The sequence below is a fragment of the Myxocyprinus asiaticus genome, chromosome 42 (assembly GCF_019703515.2).
Source record: "Myxocyprinus asiaticus isolate MX2 ecotype Aquarium Trade chromosome 42, UBuf_Myxa_2, whole genome shotgun sequence".
NCBI classification, from domain to species: Eukaryota; Metazoa; Chordata; class Actinopteri; order Cypriniformes; family Catostomidae; genus Myxocyprinus; species Myxocyprinus asiaticus.
The window spans coordinates 27,731,226-27,753,913 of NC_059385.1; the positions used below are offsets into that span (position 1 = coordinate 27,731,226).

General features: G+C 39.1%; 1 protein-coding gene across 1 annotated transcript in view; it reads left to right on the plus strand.

Annotated features, from left to right (window-relative positions):
* The first annotated feature begins 4,008 nt into the window (after positions 1-4,008).
* The window catches only part of LOC127432336 (A disintegrin and metalloproteinase with thrombospondin motifs 6-like), a 139,197-nt gene continuing 120,517 nt past the window's right edge, over positions 4,009-22,688 (plus strand). The window contains exons 1-6 of the mRNA XM_051683260.1: positions 4,009-4,102; positions 4,486-4,850; positions 11,597-11,768; positions 12,011-12,210; positions 12,344-12,427; positions 13,064-13,209. Of these exons, the coding sequence (XP_051539220.1) occupies positions 4,015-4,102; positions 4,486-4,850; positions 11,597-11,768; positions 12,011-12,210; positions 12,344-12,427; positions 13,064-13,209 (1,055 nt within the window). The 5' untranslated portion in view covers positions 4,009-4,014. The remainder of the gene's footprint in view (positions 4,103-4,485; positions 4,851-11,596; positions 11,769-12,010; positions 12,211-12,343; positions 12,428-13,063; positions 13,210-22,688) is intronic.

A 22,688-nucleotide genomic window follows, 5' to 3' on the forward strand; every position in this document is an offset into this window, starting at 1 on the left:
GATGGATGGATGATATGAAAGACTGATGGATGGATGGATATGAAAGATGGATGGATGGATATGAAGGACTGATAGATGGATGGATGGATATAAAAGATGGATGGATGGATATGAAAGACTGATAGATGGATGGATGGATGATATGAAAGACTGATGGATGGATGGATGTGAAAGATGGATGGATGGATATGAAAGACTGATAGATGGATGGATGGATATAAAAGACAGATAGATGGATGGATGTTTTGAAAGACTGATAAATAGATGGATGGATGGATGGATGGATATGAAAGACTGATAAATGGATGGATGGATGGATGGAAAGACATAGATAGATGGATGGATGGATGGATGGGTGGATATGAAAGACTCATAGATAGATGGATGATTTGAAAGACTGATAGATGGATGGATGGATGGATGGATATGAAAGACTGATAGTTGGATGGATGGATGGATGATATGAAAGACTGATATATGGATGGATGGATAGATGGATGGATATGAAAGACTAATAGATTGATGGATGGATGGATGTATATGAAAGACTGATAGATGGATGGATGGATATAAAAGACTGATAGATTGATGGATGGTTATGAAAGACTGATAGGTAGATGGATGGATGGATGGATATGAAAGACTAATAGATAGATAGATAGATAGATAGATAGATAGATAGATAGATAGATAGATAGATAGATGGATGGATGGATATGAAAGACTGATATATGGATGGATGGATAGATGGATGGATATGAAAGACTAATAGATTGATGGATGGATGGATGGATATGAAAGACTGATAGATGGATGGATGGATATGAAAGACTGATAGATAGATAGATTTATAGATGGATGGATGATATGAAAGACTCATAGATGGATGGATGGATGGATATTATAGATAGATAGATAGATGTTTGGATGGATGGATGGATATGAAAAAATGATAGATGGATGGATGGATGGATATGAAAGACTAATAGATAGATGGATGGATGGATGAATGGATGGATGGATGGATATGAAAGACTGATTTATGGATGGATGGATAGATGGATGGATATGAAAGACTAATAGATTGATGGATGGATATGAAAGACTGATAGATGGATGGATGGATGGATATAAAAGACTGATAGATGGATGGATGGATATGAAAGACTGATAGATAGATAGATAGATAGATAGACAGATAGATAGATGATGGATGGATGGATGATATGAAAGACTGATAAATGGATGGATGGATGGATGGATGGATGGATGGATAGATGGTGGATATGAAAGACTAATAGATAGATGGATGGATGGATGGATATGAAAGACTGATATATGGATGAATGGATAGATGGATGGATATGAAAGACTAATAGAATGATGGATGGATAGATGGATATGAAAGACTGATAGATGGATGGATGGATATGAAAGACTGATAGATAGATCGATAGATAGATAGATAGATAGATAGATAGATAGATAGATAGATGGCTGGATGGATGGATATAAAAGACTGATAGATAGATGGATGGATGGATGAATGGATGATATGAAAGACTGATAAATGGATGGATGGATGGATGGTGGATATGAAAGACTAATAGATGGATGGATGGATATGAAAGACTGATAGATGGATGGATGGATGGATATGAAAGACTGATTGATGGATGGATGATATGAAAGACTGATGGATGGATGGATATGAAAGACTGATGGATGGATGGATGGATATGAAATACGGATAGATGGATGGATGGATTGATGGATGGATGGAAAGACTGATAGAAAGATGGATGGATGAATGGATGGATATGAAAGACTCATAGATAGATGGATATTATAGACTGATAGATGGATGGATGAATGGATGGATGGATATGAAAGATAGACAGATAGATAAATTGATGGATAGATGGATGTTTGGATATGAAAGACTGATAGATAGATAGATAGATAGATAGATAGATAGATAGATAGATAGAAAAGACTAGATAGATGGATGGATAGATATGAAAGACTGATAGATGGATGGATGATATGAAAGACTGATGGATGGATGGATATGAAAGACTGATAGATGGATGGATATGAAAGACTGATAGATAGATAGATAGATAGATATGAAAGGCTGATAGATTGCTGGATATGAAAGACTGATAGATGGATGTATGGATATGAAAGACTGATAGATGGATGGATGGATTTCAAAGACTGATAGATGGATGGATGGATATGAAAGACTGATAGCTGGATGGATGGATATGAAAGACTAATAGATGGATGGATGGATATGAAAGATTGATAGATGGATGGATGAATGGATGGATGGATATGAAAGACTGATGATGGATGGAAATGAAAGACTGATAGATAGATAGATAGATAGATATGAAAGACTGATGGATGGATATGAAAGACTGATGGATGGATGGATGGATGGATGATATGAAAGACTCATAGATAGATGGATGGATGGATATTATATACAGATAGATGGATGGATGGATGGATAGATGTCATTGCATTAAACAAAATACTGTATGTTAGATGACAACTGAGATAAGGGGTTTATTAATGAATAATAATTCATTTACAAATGCATTATAAATTATTGATATGCAGTTACAACAATATGCCTAAAAGGGTGACTTTCACGCAATACCTGCCAAATAGTGAGCCATTTTACCTTACAGGTTGTAAATGCTTAATAACACTTATTTAACATTAGTAACCTATGGTGATGAGGAAATGTACCTTAATGTAAATTGAACACATACTGTATGAAGTATTTATCAAGGAGTTGCAGTTTCTAGCATTAGAAACATATGTACATAAAGTTCAGTATGGTTTAATGGTCATCAGGCTTTATTATATGATATATAAACTGTGAATGAGTATGAAGACATGAAAAGAGTTTTTTGCAGAGGAAATTAGGTTATTAGGACTTGGTAAGTCAAGACACTTTTGACATCAGCATGACAGGGGTAGTGACAAGCAAAATGGCATTATCCCTCCTTTTAATTTCACAATACAAGAGACACAACTGACCGAGTAATTGCACATACGCTTACCTGATACTATTGGGTACTGGAGTGGAGGATGCATTTGACCAACATTCCATTATCTTCAGCAGGCTAACACTACACTACAAGGGTGGAATAAAGTTAAACTACTATAGCTTTACTGTTCATTGCTGCTTGGGAGTTGCGACAGACTCTCTCACTCTCTCTCTCTTTCTCTCTCTCACAAACACACATCGTTATTTCTCCAGTGACTGGTTAGAAATAGCCCAAGGCGTCGTTTCATGTCCTAAAGTGCTTGTGCGCATCTTTTGAACTAGCGGATGGCAGATTGGCAGATCCTACAACAGCAGATCCTGATCCGTGGCTTAAGAAAGTAGTTCCATGCACAAGTGCATTTTTTTGTGACAGTCCTTAATCCTTAGTTCCATTTTTTTATTTACTTGTTCATTGAGCTGTTGTATATAAGCAATATCACACTCGCAATCATGCTGTATGGCCCTAAATCAGCAAGGTTGTGATTACCTCGGCCTGTGGCCTCGTGCCTGCGGCTGAATCACAGCCGTGCTTATGTAGGCTCATACAGCACTCTTGCTCATGTGAAATTGCTTTACCAATGAATATTATCACGTTGAGATCATTAGTCATGTCTTCTTTCATTTCCAGGCAAACAAATGGATTGTTCGGGACAAGCTCCCAATATAGATCTGCTTCTTTGGAATAACATGAAGAGAGTTCTTATGGATTCTTGCACTGCGCATGGCTAGCCGAGGTGCAGACTCTAGTTTTATCCAGAGACTTCACCTTTAAGAAGACATAAAAACCCCGGATAAAGTGTGGACTCAGATTCGAATGTATCGAAGATGTTTGTCGCCAATATGTTACGGTGCAATGCTGGATTGATCATATTGCTTTAATCCACTTGTTGCCTCCCCCATTCCCCCCACCCCCCACCCCCCACCCCATGTCAGATCTTCCCTAAATTATGGAAATTTTTTGGAAGACGCTGACTTGGATATTGAGCCTGGTCTTGGCCGCTGCTGAATCTCAGATCCTCTCATACAACTCTCAAGGTAGGTTTAATAATGTGTGGTTAAAGACACCATAAAATCAAAATGTCCATGTCTGTTTGCTTTGAGACCATCAAAATGCTCCTAAAAGTTGACAAAGTTATCTTTTAGCAGATATATATGCCTTTAAAATGTACAGTCTTTCTCTTTTGGGAAAACGGACCAGAAACATGAATGAATCATCTTGCACACAGGGGCATATCCAACTTTTTGTCCAATTAAATGCTGTCAAGAATGAGAATACCCCTCCAACTAAAACCACCAACAAGTCATAACTCATTTGATAACTCATTTATCAAATTCTTCCAAGACCAGATTATCTGAACAATGCTATCCACATTAATTGGATAGCTCAATAGTCTTTTTTTTGTTCCCCAAAATAAAAGCGGAATTCCTGTCCACGCTGGAGCACTACCAGCTAACAGTACCTGTGCAGGTGAACGAGAAGGGCCAGTTCATGAGTTACACTGTGAAGAATCATAGACCCGGTCGGCGGCGACGTGGACTGGACCAGACTGAGCCGTTCCACACAGAGATCAGGCTTTTCTACAAACTCTTAGCCTACGGGAAGCACTTTCACCTGAATCTAACGCTGAACCCCAACCTGGTTTCAAAACATTTCACTGTAGAATATTGGGGCAAAGACGGACTGGACTGGCAGCATTCTTTGGTGGAAAACTGCCACTATGTTGGATACCTACTGGATCAATATAACACTACAAAAGTGGCATTGAGCAACTGCAAAGGCTTGGTGAGTACAACAGACTTAGCAGATCTGCATGTTTTGGGTGTATGAGAAGGTAGGTGACACTTTTCACAAATAGGTTACAAGACAGGGCCTGAAACTTAAAAAAATATTTCGTAACACTTTACAATAAGGATCTATCTGTTAACATTAGTAAATGCATAAGGTATAAGTAATGCATTAGGTATTATGAACTAACAATGAAAAATTTATTTAATTTGTACAATGCTTTTTTATAGTTTTAACGTTTATTAATTTTTTTAACATATTTGGTAAATGTTATTTTTAGAAAATACAATTGTTCATTGTTTTTCATGATAGTTCAGAATGCATTAATGTTTAGGTAAACTTATAATTTTAATTGTGTTGGAGAAAAAGTAGTTTCTGTTAGTGCTGTCGATAACACGTTAATAATGCGTTAAAGCAAAATTCGTTTAATGGCACAATTTTTTTTTTTTTTTAATGCCGTTAATGCATAATATGACCTTCTGAATAAACCGTAGTTGATGAGAAGCGAGTCAATTTGCGCAAACGCTGCTAATGTCACATGCATTGACCATCGGGAAAACAGATGGTGGGAGACATTATGCTGATACCTGTGCCAAGCATTTTATCCATGTAGCACATACCCGCAAAGCACAGATAGAGCTTGGAACGTTGTAACATGATTGCAGCGGCAAGACAGCTGCCATTTAAACACCTGCCTTGCACTGCGAGGCTCGGTACGAAAGTTGCGATGCGCGGTGTGAGCGAGAAATTAAAGTGTGAGCATGAGGCGATCGTCTGTGTTCCGTGACTGCTACCGGGTCCCTGAATAACATATAATGTGCCAGTAAAGGCAGCCGGTGGAGTTTCTGGTGCCCCCCTAGGAAGTTCGTGCCCAACGCAGACTGCGTAATATGCGTATAGGGAGCGCAGCAGCGGTACTGATTACCAGCTAACGGAAACCCTGCTGCTGTCTCCAAGGTTTTATCACAGTGTGCAGAAGTTGGAGACATTGCTGGAACCCTGCAGGTAATCTACACTGTCATTAACCCATTTAATTCCACCGGTTAAAATTGTGACCAAGATTTTAAAGGAGTTGTTGATGTATTTTACACAGAGTTGTCAGTTGTAAATGACAGTGCAGACTTTTTTGCATGAGTGGTGCAAATAGTCATTTTTTTGGTAACGAGGTGCTTAAACGTCAAAACAATGTTTCAATCCAAATATTATAATAATAAGCAGTATTTTTTTTTTAATTTTATATGGGGTTTTCAGTTTGTTTGTTTTTGCAATGCTTATACCAAAATTTTGAACATGTCTAAATATAGTTTCAAGCCTTTTCTGATAATGTTTTTAGCAATAAGCATGAAATAAACATCAAAATTAAATGCAACAGGAATTATAAATTATAACAGTAACAGGAAGCAAATTCAGAAATTATCACTCAGTAAGGCTAGCTTGCGACTAAATGTTGGTTTGTAGGTATTGATATACTGTACTTATATGCCAACAATTAAAATAGTCTATAATTTGTGTAAAAATTGTGAAAATGTAATGATTTTGGCATTTTGATTTGTCCGGAATTTGCAATATTTGTAGCACGCTTTTGAAAAGATGCTTTTTTCACATAAAATAAAAGACTGGAAATTGCACAGTCACAAAGGGATAAAGAAGCATGCTGGCCAATGAAATGTGGAATATGCATTGTATTTTATTGCATTCACGTCTGAAGATCTTAGGCTAAATGTTTACTTCCTCAAAGGGTCCTATTTGTTAACTTGCTTTATTTTACTAAAATGCCGTATTAACTGTCGATTATAGTTTCTAAATTGTGTACTTTAAAACAAGCAGCTTAAACCAGCTAACAAATGTCAGAAACCCTTCTAAAACCAGCAAATCTAATCAGCCTGACCAACCTGGCAAGGCTAGGAGACCATCAAACCACATTTGGCTGGTTTAAACTGGGTTTGTTGACCAGAATATCATAGAGACTTGGGGGAGACTTAAGGCTTGTAAGCAACCATCCAGAACACCCAAGCAACCAAACTGCACACACTAACAGGTGCTCACATTTTCTTCTAGTTAAGGTAACATCTTCTATTAAGGCACATTGTCCATCTCATTGTCTTGCTCAGCAGTTTTGCTCCAGAGCATTTGGCCAGCATCCAGAATGAGTCAGTGTGTCTACATCACATTAATAAAGCTTAGGAAGCTTCAAGAAACGTACGCCAGCAGGATATCAACAAGCTGTGTATTACGAACATTAGAGTGAGAGCTTAAAGCAGCCTGACTATGTTGCTGCCAGAGTTCTCATCAGTGTCCCAGTCTCTGTGTATACAGCTCGTTCTGCTCTGTGTTAAAGTGACTGCTGAGTGACAGCAAAATATTAGATGAGCTGTCTCACCGCATCGGGTCTGGATCCCTCCTGCACCTGCATGCCCATTGCAGCGCTGCCATCTGATTCCTATCTCACACTGAGCGTTTCATCCACAGAGGACTTAGATGTGTCATAACTAAAGTGCACTGTACGGGACATACTGTGTATTGTGGCTTCCTGTTGTTAGATATGATTATTGCACTGCTAGATCAGTGCAATAATCATATCTAATCGGTGTTGGGGAGTAGCTAAAAGAAGCCACTTTTCATACATTAGGTGTCTTAAACTACTTTGTACATTACAAATTTAAGCATTTATTACAATGTTATTATTAAGTACATTCTTTTTGTTACATTATACTTATATCTTTAATTCCATTGTTGACCATACCTCTTACCCTAACCCTACTCTACCCCTTGAACAACACATACCACATCCTTGCACATGCGAATCTTGCGAGTTTAGCAGAGCACACTGTTACACAATAAATCAATTGTATCAAATACTGAATTTTTTTCATGTAAGTAAATAATAGTTAAAGACACCTAATATAAACTGGGACCATTTTTTGCGAACATCTTTTTCCAGTATTTTTGTTGCATTACATTGCATGTGCAGCTTTATAACTTATATATAATCAAAAATTTATTTAGTGAATCGGTTCATTTGGACGGTTAATTTAAACGAACCAGTTCAAAAAATTATTCACTGTCTATTTGATTCCCTACTTAAATGATTAGACTGCATTTTACATGTTTTTTTTTAGAGATATAGATACAATAATATTATAATATTTATTACAATAATTATACAACCTCATAGAATATTAGTTAAATGCTACCATGCATAACTGTTTCTTTTTCAGATATTTAATTTATTGTGTTTTAGCTTTATTTCTAATGATTTATTAGTGGTTAGTGTAAATGTATTTGTATTGGTGGTATTTAGTATTTAGCAAATAATTCTGTTCAGATACTTTTATTACTATCACCTGAATTGAGATCTTTATTTAAATATAAATAACTAACTAAATAACAATATATCATGCATCAGCCAGTTATGAGTAACTTGTAGAAAAAGGTACAATACTGTGTACTTGAAGGAATGTATTGAACGTCTGTCATGAGGGAATGAACTATAATCCCATAAAGCATTGCGAATGACCTAATTGAATTAAAAACGATAGAAAAACATAAAACTATTTAATTAAAGTTGCTGATTATGAGTAAAGAAACAGTATATTTTATTTTATTGCAAAATAAAATGGACTCGATTGTGTCACTGCAGAGCTTGTTTGGTGCGCTTTGTTTGCTGCAATTCTCTGATTGGTGGATTTGGTGGTTTTTCTTGACCAGCAATTTTGCTATTAAACAAGATTTTCAAATATAAACTGAAATAAAGATTGCTTCAACAAAAGCATATACCACAACCCTGGAGCTCACAGTGGTCTGTCTTTAAAGGTTTATAAGTTATCGTTAAAAATTAATTTGTCTGCGGAGAAAGTGAATGGGATTTCTACTTCTGGAACTTGACTGTTGCACTCTATTGTCTATGCACAAATAAGAATGATTGTGCAAAGAGGTTGCTTGGCTACAAACCCTTTGCCTTGCAGCTAGATAGCAGTTGTGCATGTTATGTCTTTAACTCTCTCGACGAGAGAGTTAGGGTGGAAAATTCCCGAGGGAGCCTGCCCTGTGCAATTACCTTTGATTGGTGTGCTGATGTGGGAGGACAGGTCTCGATATTGGATTCCACCCTGGTATCAGCAGCACACTTGCATAAATCTATGAGAATTTAGAATGGCTCTGCTGGTCCTGAGGCATTTCCTGCAGCCACTGTGTCTGCTTTTGCACAAAACCTTTGCTCTAAACCACTGTGGAAACCTATAGTTTCAGGAGTTTACTTTGCCGTGCACAATAAAAGGCAAGGCTGCAGTGTGCAGATTTTTACCTGAGCTCCTCAAGAGTTGGTAAACAGAATGATTTGGGTTCAATACATCATAATGTGTGTTATTTCTTTCAGTGTTAAAGTACTTAATATGGGGCCTGGGTAGCTCAGCGAGTAAAGACGCTGACTACCACCCCTGGAGTCGTGAGTTCAAATCCAGGGCATGCTGAGTGAATCCAGCCAGGTCTCCTAAGCAGCCAAATTGGCCCAGTTGCAAGGGAGGGTAGAGTCACATGGGGTAACCTCCTCGTGGTCGCTATAATGTGGTTCGCTCTCAGTGGGGCATGGATGCCACTGGGAATAGTGTGAAGCTTCCACGTGCTATGTCTCCACGGTAACACGCTCAACAAGCCACTTGATAAGATGCGCGGATTGACAGTCTCAGATGCGGAGGCAACTTAGATTCGTCCTCCGCCACCCGGATTGAGGCGAGTCACTACACCACCTCAAAAAAAAGTACTTAATATACCTAGATGATCATAGGTAAGCAATTTTTATGTTAATTGCCCCCAAAATTGTAAACATGGCTCATTGGCACTTAATAAACATTGCATTGTTTGAGCATCCCAAAAAGCACGACAAAGCAACATTGGGGGCGTTTACATGCACAGTTTTACACCGATTATGCTTAGTAAGCCTACAAGAAAGTCATTTAATTGCTTTAAACAGTTTATCTTTATTGAGGTCAGGTCATAAATGGTAAAGCAATAACCAATAGATTTTTGCCCATTACCTGATTTTGTGTTGCATGTAAACACCTTCACCGTCGCTTGCCTGTTTACACTTTGACATCAAGAAAAACCCAATAATTTAAATCTCATATAAACATGGTTTTATTGCATTGTCGGATTTGTAAAATAAGCGATTTTTGGTTTCTAACAGTGCATTAGTGTTTATGTAAACACACTCATTGATTCAACGAATGGTCTTAATTTAGGGCAGGGAGGTCTGTTTAATGAGCAATGGCAGATGGAGGGAGTGTTCGTGAAAGCTCTATGAAAGCAATCACTTTTTTTGCAATTTCGTTTGGTGACACATAGTTGAAAGTCAGCATGTCATGTCATAAAAAAGATGAAAGTCATACTGGTCTTGGGCAACATGAGGGTGAGTAAATGATGACAGAATTTTTATTTTTTTAGGTGAATTATATTTTGAAAGTAGATAACAGAAAGAAACGCTGTAGTTTGTAGCCCACAAGAGATTCTAAGCATCCAGCTTTGCTTTATCAGGTCCTCAGTAATAGCTTTTTCTCATTACTTAGAACAGGAAAAGAGACAGTTGCAGTGATACTGGAGAGAAATGCAGTGTTATTATTGTTGCAGCCAAAAATACTGACTGCTATATGTTATACGTTTAGATTGCACAGATCTCTGCTTTGCCTCAGTCATTTTATTGAAACCAAAAATGGAAAAACAATCCTTTGTTGTGCATCGCACAGCATATGGCTTATTTCAAGTGTGATTTTGTTTTTCATGTGCAGCTTTCTTTGTAAAGTTTTAATTGCTCTCATAGTATTGGAGTATTAAAGGAGAACATGCCAGATGTTTTTTTTTTCTTCTAATAAACACATTTCTAAGGCACTTTGTTGAATTTTTTGTTAAATCAGTTGGATGTTCAGGGGCACAGGTCTGTATGCTTTTGTTCCTGTCCCAGTAATTATGGTATTGTTCTTTGTGTAATTGGTGGTTTTGGAGTGATTTATCTCATTGATTTGTATTGTGGCATGCTTTTGCATTTGTGATGCCGAAAGACATGAATTACATGCGATTCAACATGCGACCCAGAAAAAGAGTTATAGTTATCTGAGTTCTGGTATGTATTTTGCATCATGAACATAAAGAGACTATTTTCAGTTACAATAAGCATGTAGACCTAATGCAACCATTAAAATGCATTCATTTACAAATTGTCCTTGACATTGCAGATGGAATATTGCACACTGGACACTGTCTAAAAAGGGTTCTGAGACCACATTTAAAATTTGATATTTATTTTTTCATTCTTTAATAGACTCAATTTTTAAAACAAAGGAATTTTTTGATGTAAGAAGAAGAAGTAATATTTAAAATTCTGCACTATTTCTAGGTCACTATTCTACTGTAAGCAAGATTGTGACAACATTAACCATGTTAACTCTTCTGTACAAAAGGTCAGATTTACTTGCTTCCATTAAAGCACAACAAATGCTCTTGGGAACATTCTCAAATCATGCTTTTTTTAAGGGTTTTCACAAACTTTTGGAAGGCATGCTGTTGATAAAGCAAAAGGGTGACATACCAAATACGTAGACATTCTACTCACTCAAAATTTTATGCTGATAATATTAATTGTAATTAAAAAAAATTCATTAAATTAGAAGACATTGCAAAATAAAAGAATTTTCTGTACAAATGTTTCTGGTATGCTTTTTGTGTAACCTATGCTTTTCTTTTTTCTTATCAAGCATGGTGTCATAACCACAGAAGAAGAACAGTATTTAATAGAGCCATTACAAAATATAACCAAACATTTCAGTGATGTGGACCACGAAGATGGACAACCACACGTTATTTATAAAAAGTCTTCCATTCCTTCTCCACAAGAGCACAGCGAGGAGTTCAGCTGTGGTGTTTCAGGTTGGTAAACCAAAATTTGGCCGCATTGTGACATAATTAGCCATAGATAGCAGTTTAGGAAATGATGGTCAGTGGTTCAGGTTTGGCTGCAAGTCCCTGCAAACAGTCTCCGTTTGTACGGTCAGTGGAGATCTATGCTAAAATACAGCTGAACCTTATCTTTACAATCTAGCATTTTAAAGGTGTTGTGTGCAATTATTATGTTAAAATACTGTGAACTGAGCGCTTTCTGTTTCCTTAAGACCTCACAATAAACACCAGTCCTGCTGTAGACTCATCTTACCCGGCCCAGCGTGGCGACAGCTCGACAGGTGTCCACCGACAACGCCGTTCCGTCAGCTCAGAACGCTTTGTGGAAACCCTGGTGGTGGCTGACAAAATGATGGTTGGCTATCACGGTCGCAAAGACATTGAGCACTACATCCTGTCTGTGATGAATATTGTAAGTTTGGTCCTGCTTTTCTCATGTAGAATGTGTGTCTTGTGTGTCATTGCCTACTTTTCTAAGGGTACATGCGAAGAACTCAGACAGCATTTGACTGACTTTGTGTCTTTTCTTCTTTTCTGGAGGTCAGGTTGCCAAACTTTACCGCGATGCCAGTCTAGGAAACGTTGTGAACATTATCGTAACCAGACTGATTATTCTGACTGAAGATCAGGTGAGTGTTGTGATGTACTTGTACCAAACAACTATGGCATTATTTGCGCAGTATTTCATCGAAAAAAACTTGCGTCGTATTCATTAACCACTCGCAATCCAGTTTCACCAGGTGCTAAATGCAATGAAATAGCACAGCACTTTGAGCATTCAAATAGTTTCATGCCTCCTTTTTATGTAAATTCGGCTTATTGTACATTGCGCCTCATTCACAAAACCGCGTTATTTGCCTGATGATGTCGCGCTACAACTACCTGCGGAAAGCTGATGGTAAATGGAATATTGTATAAAAGAGACTTTAGTGTACATTTACTTCTATACTAATTGTATACTTTGGGTTTACTTACATCCTGTCTACACCGGATGTGACCGATGTCATATTGCATTGTGCCACAACAGCTTGAAGCTGTCTACACTGTATGCGTAGAAGCAAACATCCTGAATGGATAACGTGCGCAGACAATCAGCTGTGAGCTGTAGCACCAAGCTCGCGTCTGGTGCTAAAGTTGACTGCAAAATAAGCAGGGATATGCGAAAGAAATTACATCAGCTTTATTAACAAAATAACACAGCTATGATATAAACCTTTCTGTATTATGAATCAATTAGTAAGTTATAATGGTGTTTTGTGTTACAGCACAACCTGGAGATAAATCACCATGCAGACAAATCTCTGGATAGCTTCTGTAAATGGCAGAAATCCATTCTTTCTCATCAGGGAGACGGAAACAGTATCCCAGAGAACGGGATAGCCCATCACGACAACGCTGTTCTCATCACAAGGTTAGCTTCAACATTCAACATGATATGGATGAGAGGGAGTAACCATGCTTGTTGTGATTTCATGAAGTAGATTGCTTGTTGTGCCTAGAACAACGTTCCTATCGAACAATTAGATTTTAGTGTTAAATGAATATTCAGGGTTCAATACAAGTTGAGCTCAATCAACAGCAATTATAGCATAATGTTGATTACCACAAAAATGTATTAAGACACGTCCCTCCTTTTCTTTAAAAAAGCAAAACTCTGGGTTACAGTGAGGCACTTATAATGAAAGTGAATGTGGCCAATTTTTAGAAGGTTTAAAGGCAGAAATGTGAAGCATATAATTTTATAAAAGCACTTACATTAATTCTTCTGTTAAAACTTATCTGAGCTGTAAAGTTGTTTAAATCGCCATTTTTAGTCATTTTAGGGTTTGCTGATATTACACCGTCATGGCAACAAAGTTGTAAAATTGGTTATAACTACACAGAAAATGTTAGAAAGTGATTTTATCACACTAAAATCATATGTACATGCATGTTGTTTGTCTTGTGGCTATAATATTGAAAAAGTATTTTAACATTGAAAAATTGGCCCCAGGTTCACTTCCATTGTAAGTGCCTCACTGTAACCCAGATTTGTGTTTTTTTTAAAGAAAAGGAGGGACAAGTCTAAATACATTTTTGTGGTAATCAACATTATGCCACAAATGCTGCTGATTGAGCTTAACTTGTATTGAAACTGGATTAGTCCTTTAAAATTAGGGTCAGGATTATCAACCTATCACTTCCATCTGATTTTAGGAGTATTTAATGGTTGGGAATGGGATTATAAGGACAGAGTTTGGACTACGGCATGTTTGTTTGACATTAATGTTGTTCCAGGACCAACAAAAGATGTTGATAGAACAACATTTACTACTTGGCAAAATCATGGTCACCAACACTTAAAGGAATAGTTTGCCCAAAAATGAAAATTCTGAAATAAATTACCCATTTACAGAGGCACGCATGTTCACGCAAGAACTTGCATTGTTTTTAGCGCAAAACAACGCAAGTTCTCGCGTGAACATGTGAGTCACTGCTCTAGTAGTGCTCATGAATATGCAACAAATGTCAACATTTTCACTGAAAAATAACTTTCTTTTGTTATCAAAACTAATATTTTTTTTTTCTCCACCAAAACTTATCATATGCTTTCAGCAGACTTGGAATATGATGCAAGAGCCACATGGACTACTTTTATGACACTTTTATTATTATTTTTTGTTTCGCATAAGATAGAAAGTCTTATGGGGTTGGAACAACATGAGGGTGAATATATGATGACAGAAGTTTTATTTTTGGATGAACTATTCCTTTAAACTGCAACCCAATCCCCCCCCCCCCTCCCACCCCCAGCCTATAGTAAGGTGATTACCTTGTAGCCTGGCCATGCTGGTTATGCTGGTCTGTTTTGACACTTTTAGAGGGGTTTTGAGCACTGGTCAGGCAGAGAGATCAGCTGGACAACCAGCTAAACCAGCTTAACACTAATTAGACCAGGCTGGGAGACTAGCTACACCATCTTAAATAAGCTAAGACCAGCAAACCACCTTAGGCTGGTTTAAGCTTTTTTTTTCATGAGAAAATCTTACACTTAATCTCTGAAGTAAGATCAGGTAAGTATAATGTTTGGTTACCTCTCTGTAACCTGGGCCACGCTGAACAAATAGCTAAAACCAGTCTTAGCAGATTGGCTGGTCTTAGCTGGTCACCCAACCTAGCTAGACCAGCTTGGCCAGGCTGGGTGACCAGCTTAAACCAGCTTAGACCTGCCAACAAGTTTAGGCTTGATTTTAGCTGTTCTTTTAGCAGTTGTTGGATCATTCACTGAGAATGGAAAAAAATAATGAACTGTTTCAAGCATAGCAGTCATAATGTCTGGTAACTGTGTTGTTTTAAGCCACTGTCATCACCTGGAATTGGCTACATAAACCTAGCAACTAAAACTAAAATGTCCAATGTCTTTTGTTTTAGAGATGGTTGTTAATTTTTTATCTTTTGTCGACCTGAGCGTTGTGTTTTTGTTTCCCCCCTCAGTTTACTTTTCTTTTCAGTCAGTGTATTTTTGTTCTGAAATCCTTGCCTCAATTCATTCTATTTATCCTGGAGGGGAAAAAAACTCTTACAGTAGTTTGTTTCAGTGATTAGTACTTGTGCGATCAATCTACTAAACGGTGGACGGCTGTGTGATTTTTAAATGTTTCGCCAACTTCCGCAATTTAGCTCAAATTAGTGAGAAAGGCTTGTTTTAGGGCTAGCTGACATTTTGGCATACAAATCTGACAGTTTGTACTGAAAATATATATTCGGTGGGTCATTTACAACTGAGACCAAATGGGTTATTAATGTCATTGTTAATTGGTGTTCTGTGATGCATGGCTGTGTGGTTTGGACAAGTGTTAGCTTTGACGCTGTCAGTGGATACCACAGATGTCACTCCTTTTGCTTAAGCTAATGGATATTTCTATTTATACATGTATAATTTGTTTAAATTTGTAGTGTTTTTACTAAACAAATGTAGAGGCCAAAGACATTTTCGAAGTGACTGACGCCAATCTAAAGTAGGTTTCTTCTTAAGTTTATTTCTGCAAAACAGACAGACATCTGCCAAAGTAAGCAGAACGGTAAACAACTAGCCGTTGTGCTGCTAATTTCTGGCAGAATGGTTTTGAGTCTGGCAAACAAACAGCACTAGTTCTCTGCTGTAAATGGATTTAACAGAGTTTTATTCTGAATTAAGACCACCTTTAAATGCACCTCATTTAAAAAAAAAAAAAAAACTTTAGTCAGAGGATTTTCCTAACGGAAAGAGAGTCTAAAGGGGGAATTTTCTAAGAATGAATTGTGCCCACTGACAGCGTTGTATATTTGCACATGATGTCTGCATTGTTTTAGGTTATGCCTCAGACTTGTTAAAAAAATTTTTTAAATGCAATCTGCATGGGGCAAATCTCCATCTTGCTGGTCGGTTCTGAGTTCTAGGTTGTGGAGGATGCAGCAAACCACCACATCCTGGCTCATTATGCTGGGACTGTACAGCATCAATCCACCACTGCAATCCAGACACATGAATTTGCACTTTAAAATGCCAAAAGTGCTGGATATATTTTCCATCATTTGATGAATTACTGCTGCCACGCCATTAAAAAATGTACACAAACATCTGTTTGTAACTATCACTATGTGATAGTGCAACAATAGCAAATAATACTGACTTTGTGAATAAGTCGAATTAGCCTAATATGGTGAATAAGCCTAATTTACACAGCAAGGAAGCATGTTTGCACTGAAAAGAATGACAGTAACTTAATTTAAATATGTGTGCTGCAGTGCTATACCACACAGATAGCGCCTGGATAAACTGGATAAAACGGCATAAGAAAAGAGCACAAAAGTGCTGCAACAGTTTCGTGAATTTGCCCTTCTACCCTGAAACTATTGGAGGAATTGATGAGATCAATATAAATTTAGTGGTGTTTTTTAAAGTGCACTTATTGCATATTGGGACGAGGAGGAGGGCGTGGCCGGTGCTGAATCAGATGATAAGCAGGACAGCGAGAAATAGGGGGGCCAGAGACACCAGTTCGAGAGAGACGCACGCGGCCGTGCTGCATGTGTGTGTGTTTGTTTATGTTTGTTTTATCAGAATCTGAATCAGCTTTATTGCCAAGTATGCTTACACATACAAGGAATTTGTCTTGGTGACAGGAGCTTCCAGTGCACAACAATACAAAACAGCAACAAGAAAGAATAAAAACATTATTTAAAAAAAATGTATATGGTATATACAGTATATATATATATATATATATATATATATATATATATATATATATATATATATATATAGATATAGTATATACAGTATATATATATATATATATATATATATATATATATATATATATACACAATATTGCCAAAAGTATTCGCTCATCTGCCTTTAGACGCATATGAAATTAAGTGACATCCCATTCTTAATCCATAGTGTTTAATATGACGTCAGCCCACCCTTTGCAGCTATAACAGCTTCAACTCTTCTGGGAAGGCTTTCCTTAAGGTTTAGTTATGTGTTTATGGGAATTTTTGACCATTCTTCCAGAAGTGCATTTGTGAGGTCAGACACTGATGTTGGACGAGAAAGCCTGGCTCGCAGTCTTCGCTCTAATTCATCCCAAAGGTGCTCTGTCGGGTTGAGGTCAGGACTCTGTGCAGGCCAGTCAAGTTCTTCCACACCAAACTCGCTCATCCATGTCTTTATGGACCTTGCTTTGTGCACTGGTGCGCAGTCATGTTGGAACAGGAAGGGGCCATCCCCAAACTGTTCCCAAAAAGTTGGGAGCATGGAATTGTCCAAAATCTCTTGGTATGCTGAAGCATTCAGAGTTCCTTTCACTGGAACTAAGGGGCCAAGCCCAGCTCCTGAAAAACAACCCCACACCATAATCCCCCCTCCACCAAACTTCACAGTTGGCACAATGCAGTCAGACAAGTACCGTTCTCCTGGCAACCGCCAAACCCAGACTCGTCCATCAGATTGCCAGATGGAGAAGCGTGATTCGTCACTCCAGAGAACGCGTCTCCACTGCTCTAGAGTCCAGTGGCGGCGTGCTTTACACCACTGCATCCGACGCTTTGCATTGCACTAGGTGATGTATGGCTTGGATGCAGCTGCTCGGCCATGGAAACCCATTCCATGAAGCTCTCTACGCACTGTTCTTGAGCTAATCTGAAGGCCACATGAACTTTGGAGGTCTGTAGCGATTGACTCTGCAGAAAGTTGGCGACCTCTGCGCACTATGCGCCTCAGCATCCGCTGACCCCGCTCTGTCATTTTACGTGGCCTACTACTTCGTGGCTGAGTTGCTGTCATTCCCAATCGCTTCCACTTTGTTATAATACCACTGACAGTTGACTGTGGAATATTTAGTAGCGAGGAAATTTCACGACTGGACTTGTTGCACAGGTGGCATCCTATCATAGTACCACGCTGGAATTCACTGAGCTCCTGAGAGCGGCCCATTCTTTCACAAATGTTTGTAGAAGCAGTCTGCATGCCTAGGTGCTTCATTTTATACACCTGTGACCATGGAAGCGATTGGAACACCTGAATTCAATTATTTGGATGGGTGAGCGAATACTTTTGGCAATATAGTGTATATTAGTGTATATATATATATATATATATATATATATATATATATATATATATATATATATATATATATACATACATACATACATATACAGAAAATTCAGGGATCTCTTGATACCATGCCAAGGTCAGCTAGACCAAGAAATATTTCAGCCACAACTGCCAGAAGAATTGTTCGGGATACAAAGAAAAACCCACAGGTAACCTCAGGAGAAATACAGGCTGCTCTGGAAAAAGATGGTGTGGTTGTTTCAAGGAGCACAATACAACAATACTTGAACAAAAATGAGCTGCATAGTCGAGTTACCAGAAAGAAGCCTTTACTGCGCCAATGCCACAAAAAAGCCCAGTTACAATATGCCCGACAACACCTTGACATGCCTCACAGCTTCTGGCACACTGTAATTTGGAGTGACGAGACCAAAATAGAGCTTTATGGTCACAACCATAAGCGCTATGTTTGGAGAGGGGTCAACAAGGCCTATAGTGAAAGAATACCATCCCCACTGTGAAGCATGGTGGTGGCTCACTGATGTTTTGTGGGTGTGTGAACTCTAATGGCACGGGAATCTTGTGAAAATTGATGGCAAGATGAATGCAGCATGTTATCAGAAAATACTGACAGACAATTTGCATTCTTCTGCACAAAAGCTGCTCATGGGACGCTCTTGGACTTTCCAGCACGACAGTGACCCAAAGCACAAGGCCAAGTTGACCCTCCAGTGGTTACAGCAGAAAAAGGAGAAGGTTCTAGAGTGGCCATCACAGTCTCCTGACCTTAATATCATCGAGCCACTCTGGGGAGATCTCAAATGTGCGGTTCATGCAAGACGACCAAAGACTTTGCATGACCTGGAGGCATTTTGCCAAGACGAATGGGCAGCTATACCTCCTGCAAGAATTTGGGGCCTCATAGACAACTATTACAAAAGACTGCACACTGTCATTGATGCTAAAGGGGGCAATACACAGTATTAAGAACTAAGGGTATGCAGACTTTTGAACAGGTGTCATTTAATTTTTTTCTTTGTTGCCATGTTTTGTTTTATGATTGTGCCATTCTGTTATAACCTACAGTTGAATATGAATCCCATAAGAAATAAAAGAAATGTGTTTTGCCTGCTCACTCATGTTTTATTTAAAAATGGTACATATATTGCCAATTCTCCAAGGGTATGCAAACTTTTGAGCACAACTGTGTGTGTGTATGTATGTATATATATATATATATATATATATATATATATATATATATATATATATATATATATATATATCATACATACATACATACATCACACACACATACACACATACATATATACACATATACACACACAGACACACACACACATACATACATACACATACACATACACATATATAGTGAAAATCTAAATACAAATCTGTTATATACAGTGCAAGGGAATGTAATGACAGAAGAGGTTGCATGTGTTGGATAAGTATAAAAAAGATTAGACTGTGAGTTGCACATAATTATTACTCAATGGGGCAGTTTTAATGGTTAATGAGATGGATAGCCTGAGGGAGAAACTGTTCCTTTGTCTGATGGTTCTGGTGCTCAGAGCTCTGAAGCGTCGGCCAGAAGACAACAGTTCAAAAAGGTAGTGGGCAGGGTGAGTGGGGTCCAGAATGATTTTTCCAGACTTTTTCCTCACTCTGGAAGTGTATAGTTCTTGAAGGGAGGGCAGGGGGCAACCAATAATCCTCTCAGCAGTCCGAACTGTCCTTTGTAGCCTTCTGATATCCGATTTCATAGCTGAACCAAACCAGACAGTTATTGAAGTGCAGAGGACAGACTCAATGACTGCTGAGTAGAACTGTATCAGCAGCGCCTGTGGCAGGTTGAACTTCCTCAGCTGGCGAAGGAAGTACAACCTCTGCTGAGCCTTTTTCACAATGGAGTCAATGTGGGTCTCCCACTTCAGGTCCTGTGAGATGGTAGTGCCCAGGAACCTGAATGACTCCACTGCTGCCACAGTGCTCTTTAGAGTAGTGAGGGGGGTCAGTGTTGGTGTGTTCCTCCTAAAGTCCACAATCATCTCCATCGTTTTGAGCGTGTTCAGCTCCAGGTTGTTTTGACTGCACCAGACAGCCAGCTGTTTAACCTCCCTTCTGTATGCAGACTCATCGTCATCTCGGATGAGGCCGATGACAGTGGTGTCGTCTGAAAACTTCAGGAGCTTGACAGAGGGGTCCTTGACGATGCAGTCATTGGTGTAGAGGGAGAAGAGTAGTGGGGAGAGCACACATCCCTGGGGGGCACCAGTGCTGATTGTACAGGTGCTGGAAGTGAATTTCCCCTGTCTCACAAGCTGCTGCCTGTCCGTCAGAAAGCTGGTAATCCACTGACAGATAGATGTGGGAACAGAGAGTTGGTGTAATTTAGTCCGGAGTATAGCTGGGATGATGGTGTTGAAAGCCGAAATGAAGTCCACAAAAAGGATCCTTGCATATGTCCCTGGTCTGTCCAGATGTTGCAGGATATGATGCAATCCCATGTTGACATCATCCTCCACAGATTTGTTTGCTCGATAAGCAAATTGAAGGGGATCTAGAAAGGGTCCAGTGATGTCCTTCGGGTGGGCTAACACCAGTCTCTCAAATGATTTTGTGACCACAGACGTCAGGGCGACAGGTCTGTAGTCATTAATCCTGTGATTTTTGGTTTCTTTGGGACAGGAATGATGATTGAGTGTTTGAAGCAGCATGGGACTTCACACTGCTCCAGTGATCTACTGAAAATCAGTGTGAAGATGGGGGCCAGCTGGTTAGCACAGGATCTAAGACACGCGGGTGAAACGCCATCTGGGCCCTGTGCTTTCCTTGTCTTTTATTTTCTGAAGACATGGCACACTTCCTCTACACAGATCTTAAGTGCAGGTTGAGTAGCAGGAGGGGGGAGGAGGGGGGTTGCAGGAAGTGTTGGTGTTTGTGTGAAGTGATGGTCAGAGTGGGTGTGGGGTGTGAGATTGGGCCTTTCAAATCTACAGTAGAACACATTCAGGTCGTCAGCCAGTTGTTGGTCCACCACAGGGTTGGGGGTAGGAGTCCTTTAATTCGTAAGTTGTTTCATGCCACTGCACACTGATGCAGGGTCATTAGCTGAAAACTTTTTTTAGCCACTCTGATTTCCTTATTCAGTGTGTTCCTGGCCTGATTGTACAAGACTTTATCCCCACCTCTGTAAGCATCCTCTTTGGCCTGACGAAGCTGCCTGAGTTCTGCTGTAAACTATGGTTTGTCGTTGTTGAATGTTAAATAAGTCCTAGTAGGAATGCATATATCCTCACAGAAACTGATATATGATGTCACAGTATCTGTGAGCTCATCCAGGTTAGTGGCTGCAGCCTCAAAAACACTCAAAGCAGGCTTGTAGTTCCAGATCTGCTTCATTGGTCCATCTCTTTACAGTCTTTACTACAGGCTTAGCAGATTGTAGTTTCTGTCTGTAGGTTGGAAGAAGATGAAGCAGACAGTGATCAGAGATTCCCAAAGCTGCTCTAGGGACAGAGCGATCCTTTATTGTTGTGTAGCAATGATCCAGTATATTTCTGTCTCTGTTTGGGCATGTAAAGTGCTGTTTGTATTTGGGCAGTTCACGTGTAAGGTTTGCTTTGTTAAAATCCCCAAGAATAATAATAACTGAGTCCGGGTATTGTTGTTCCATGTCTGTGATCTGATCAGCCAGCTGTTGCAGCGCGGCATTCACACACGCTTTTGGCGCAATATAAACACTCACCAGAATAAACGAGGAAAACTACCATGGCGAGTAGAAAGGCTTACAGTTAATAAAGAGCGCTTCCAAATTAGGACAGCACATCTTCTTTAATGTTGTTACATCTGTACACCAACTTTCATTGATGTAAAAGCATGTTCCACCGCCTCTCATTTTCCCCGTTAAATGCACGATGCGATCCGCTCTGAACAGCTGAAAGCCCGGCAGATGTAATGCGCAGTCCAGAATGGCTTCACTCAGCCAGGTTTCTGTGAAGCACAAGGCAGCAGAGGTTGAAAAGTCCTTGTTTGTACAGGTGAGGAGCGAATGCTCGGCAGCGCTGTTCGAAAGCCGTACCGATGGAGCTTGACCGGCGCGCCTGCTCGTCTCCCTTGCCTGCGTCTCTTGAACAGCAAAGCTGCGCCTCCGACTAAAATGTCCAGCAAAGCACCCGAATATTCATAAACCAGGGAAAGTTTGTCTGGTATATGCTGCCGAAACTGGTAAAACTGATTGGAAAAAGATTACTAAACACAGGACAAACAAACTGTTCAGCTGG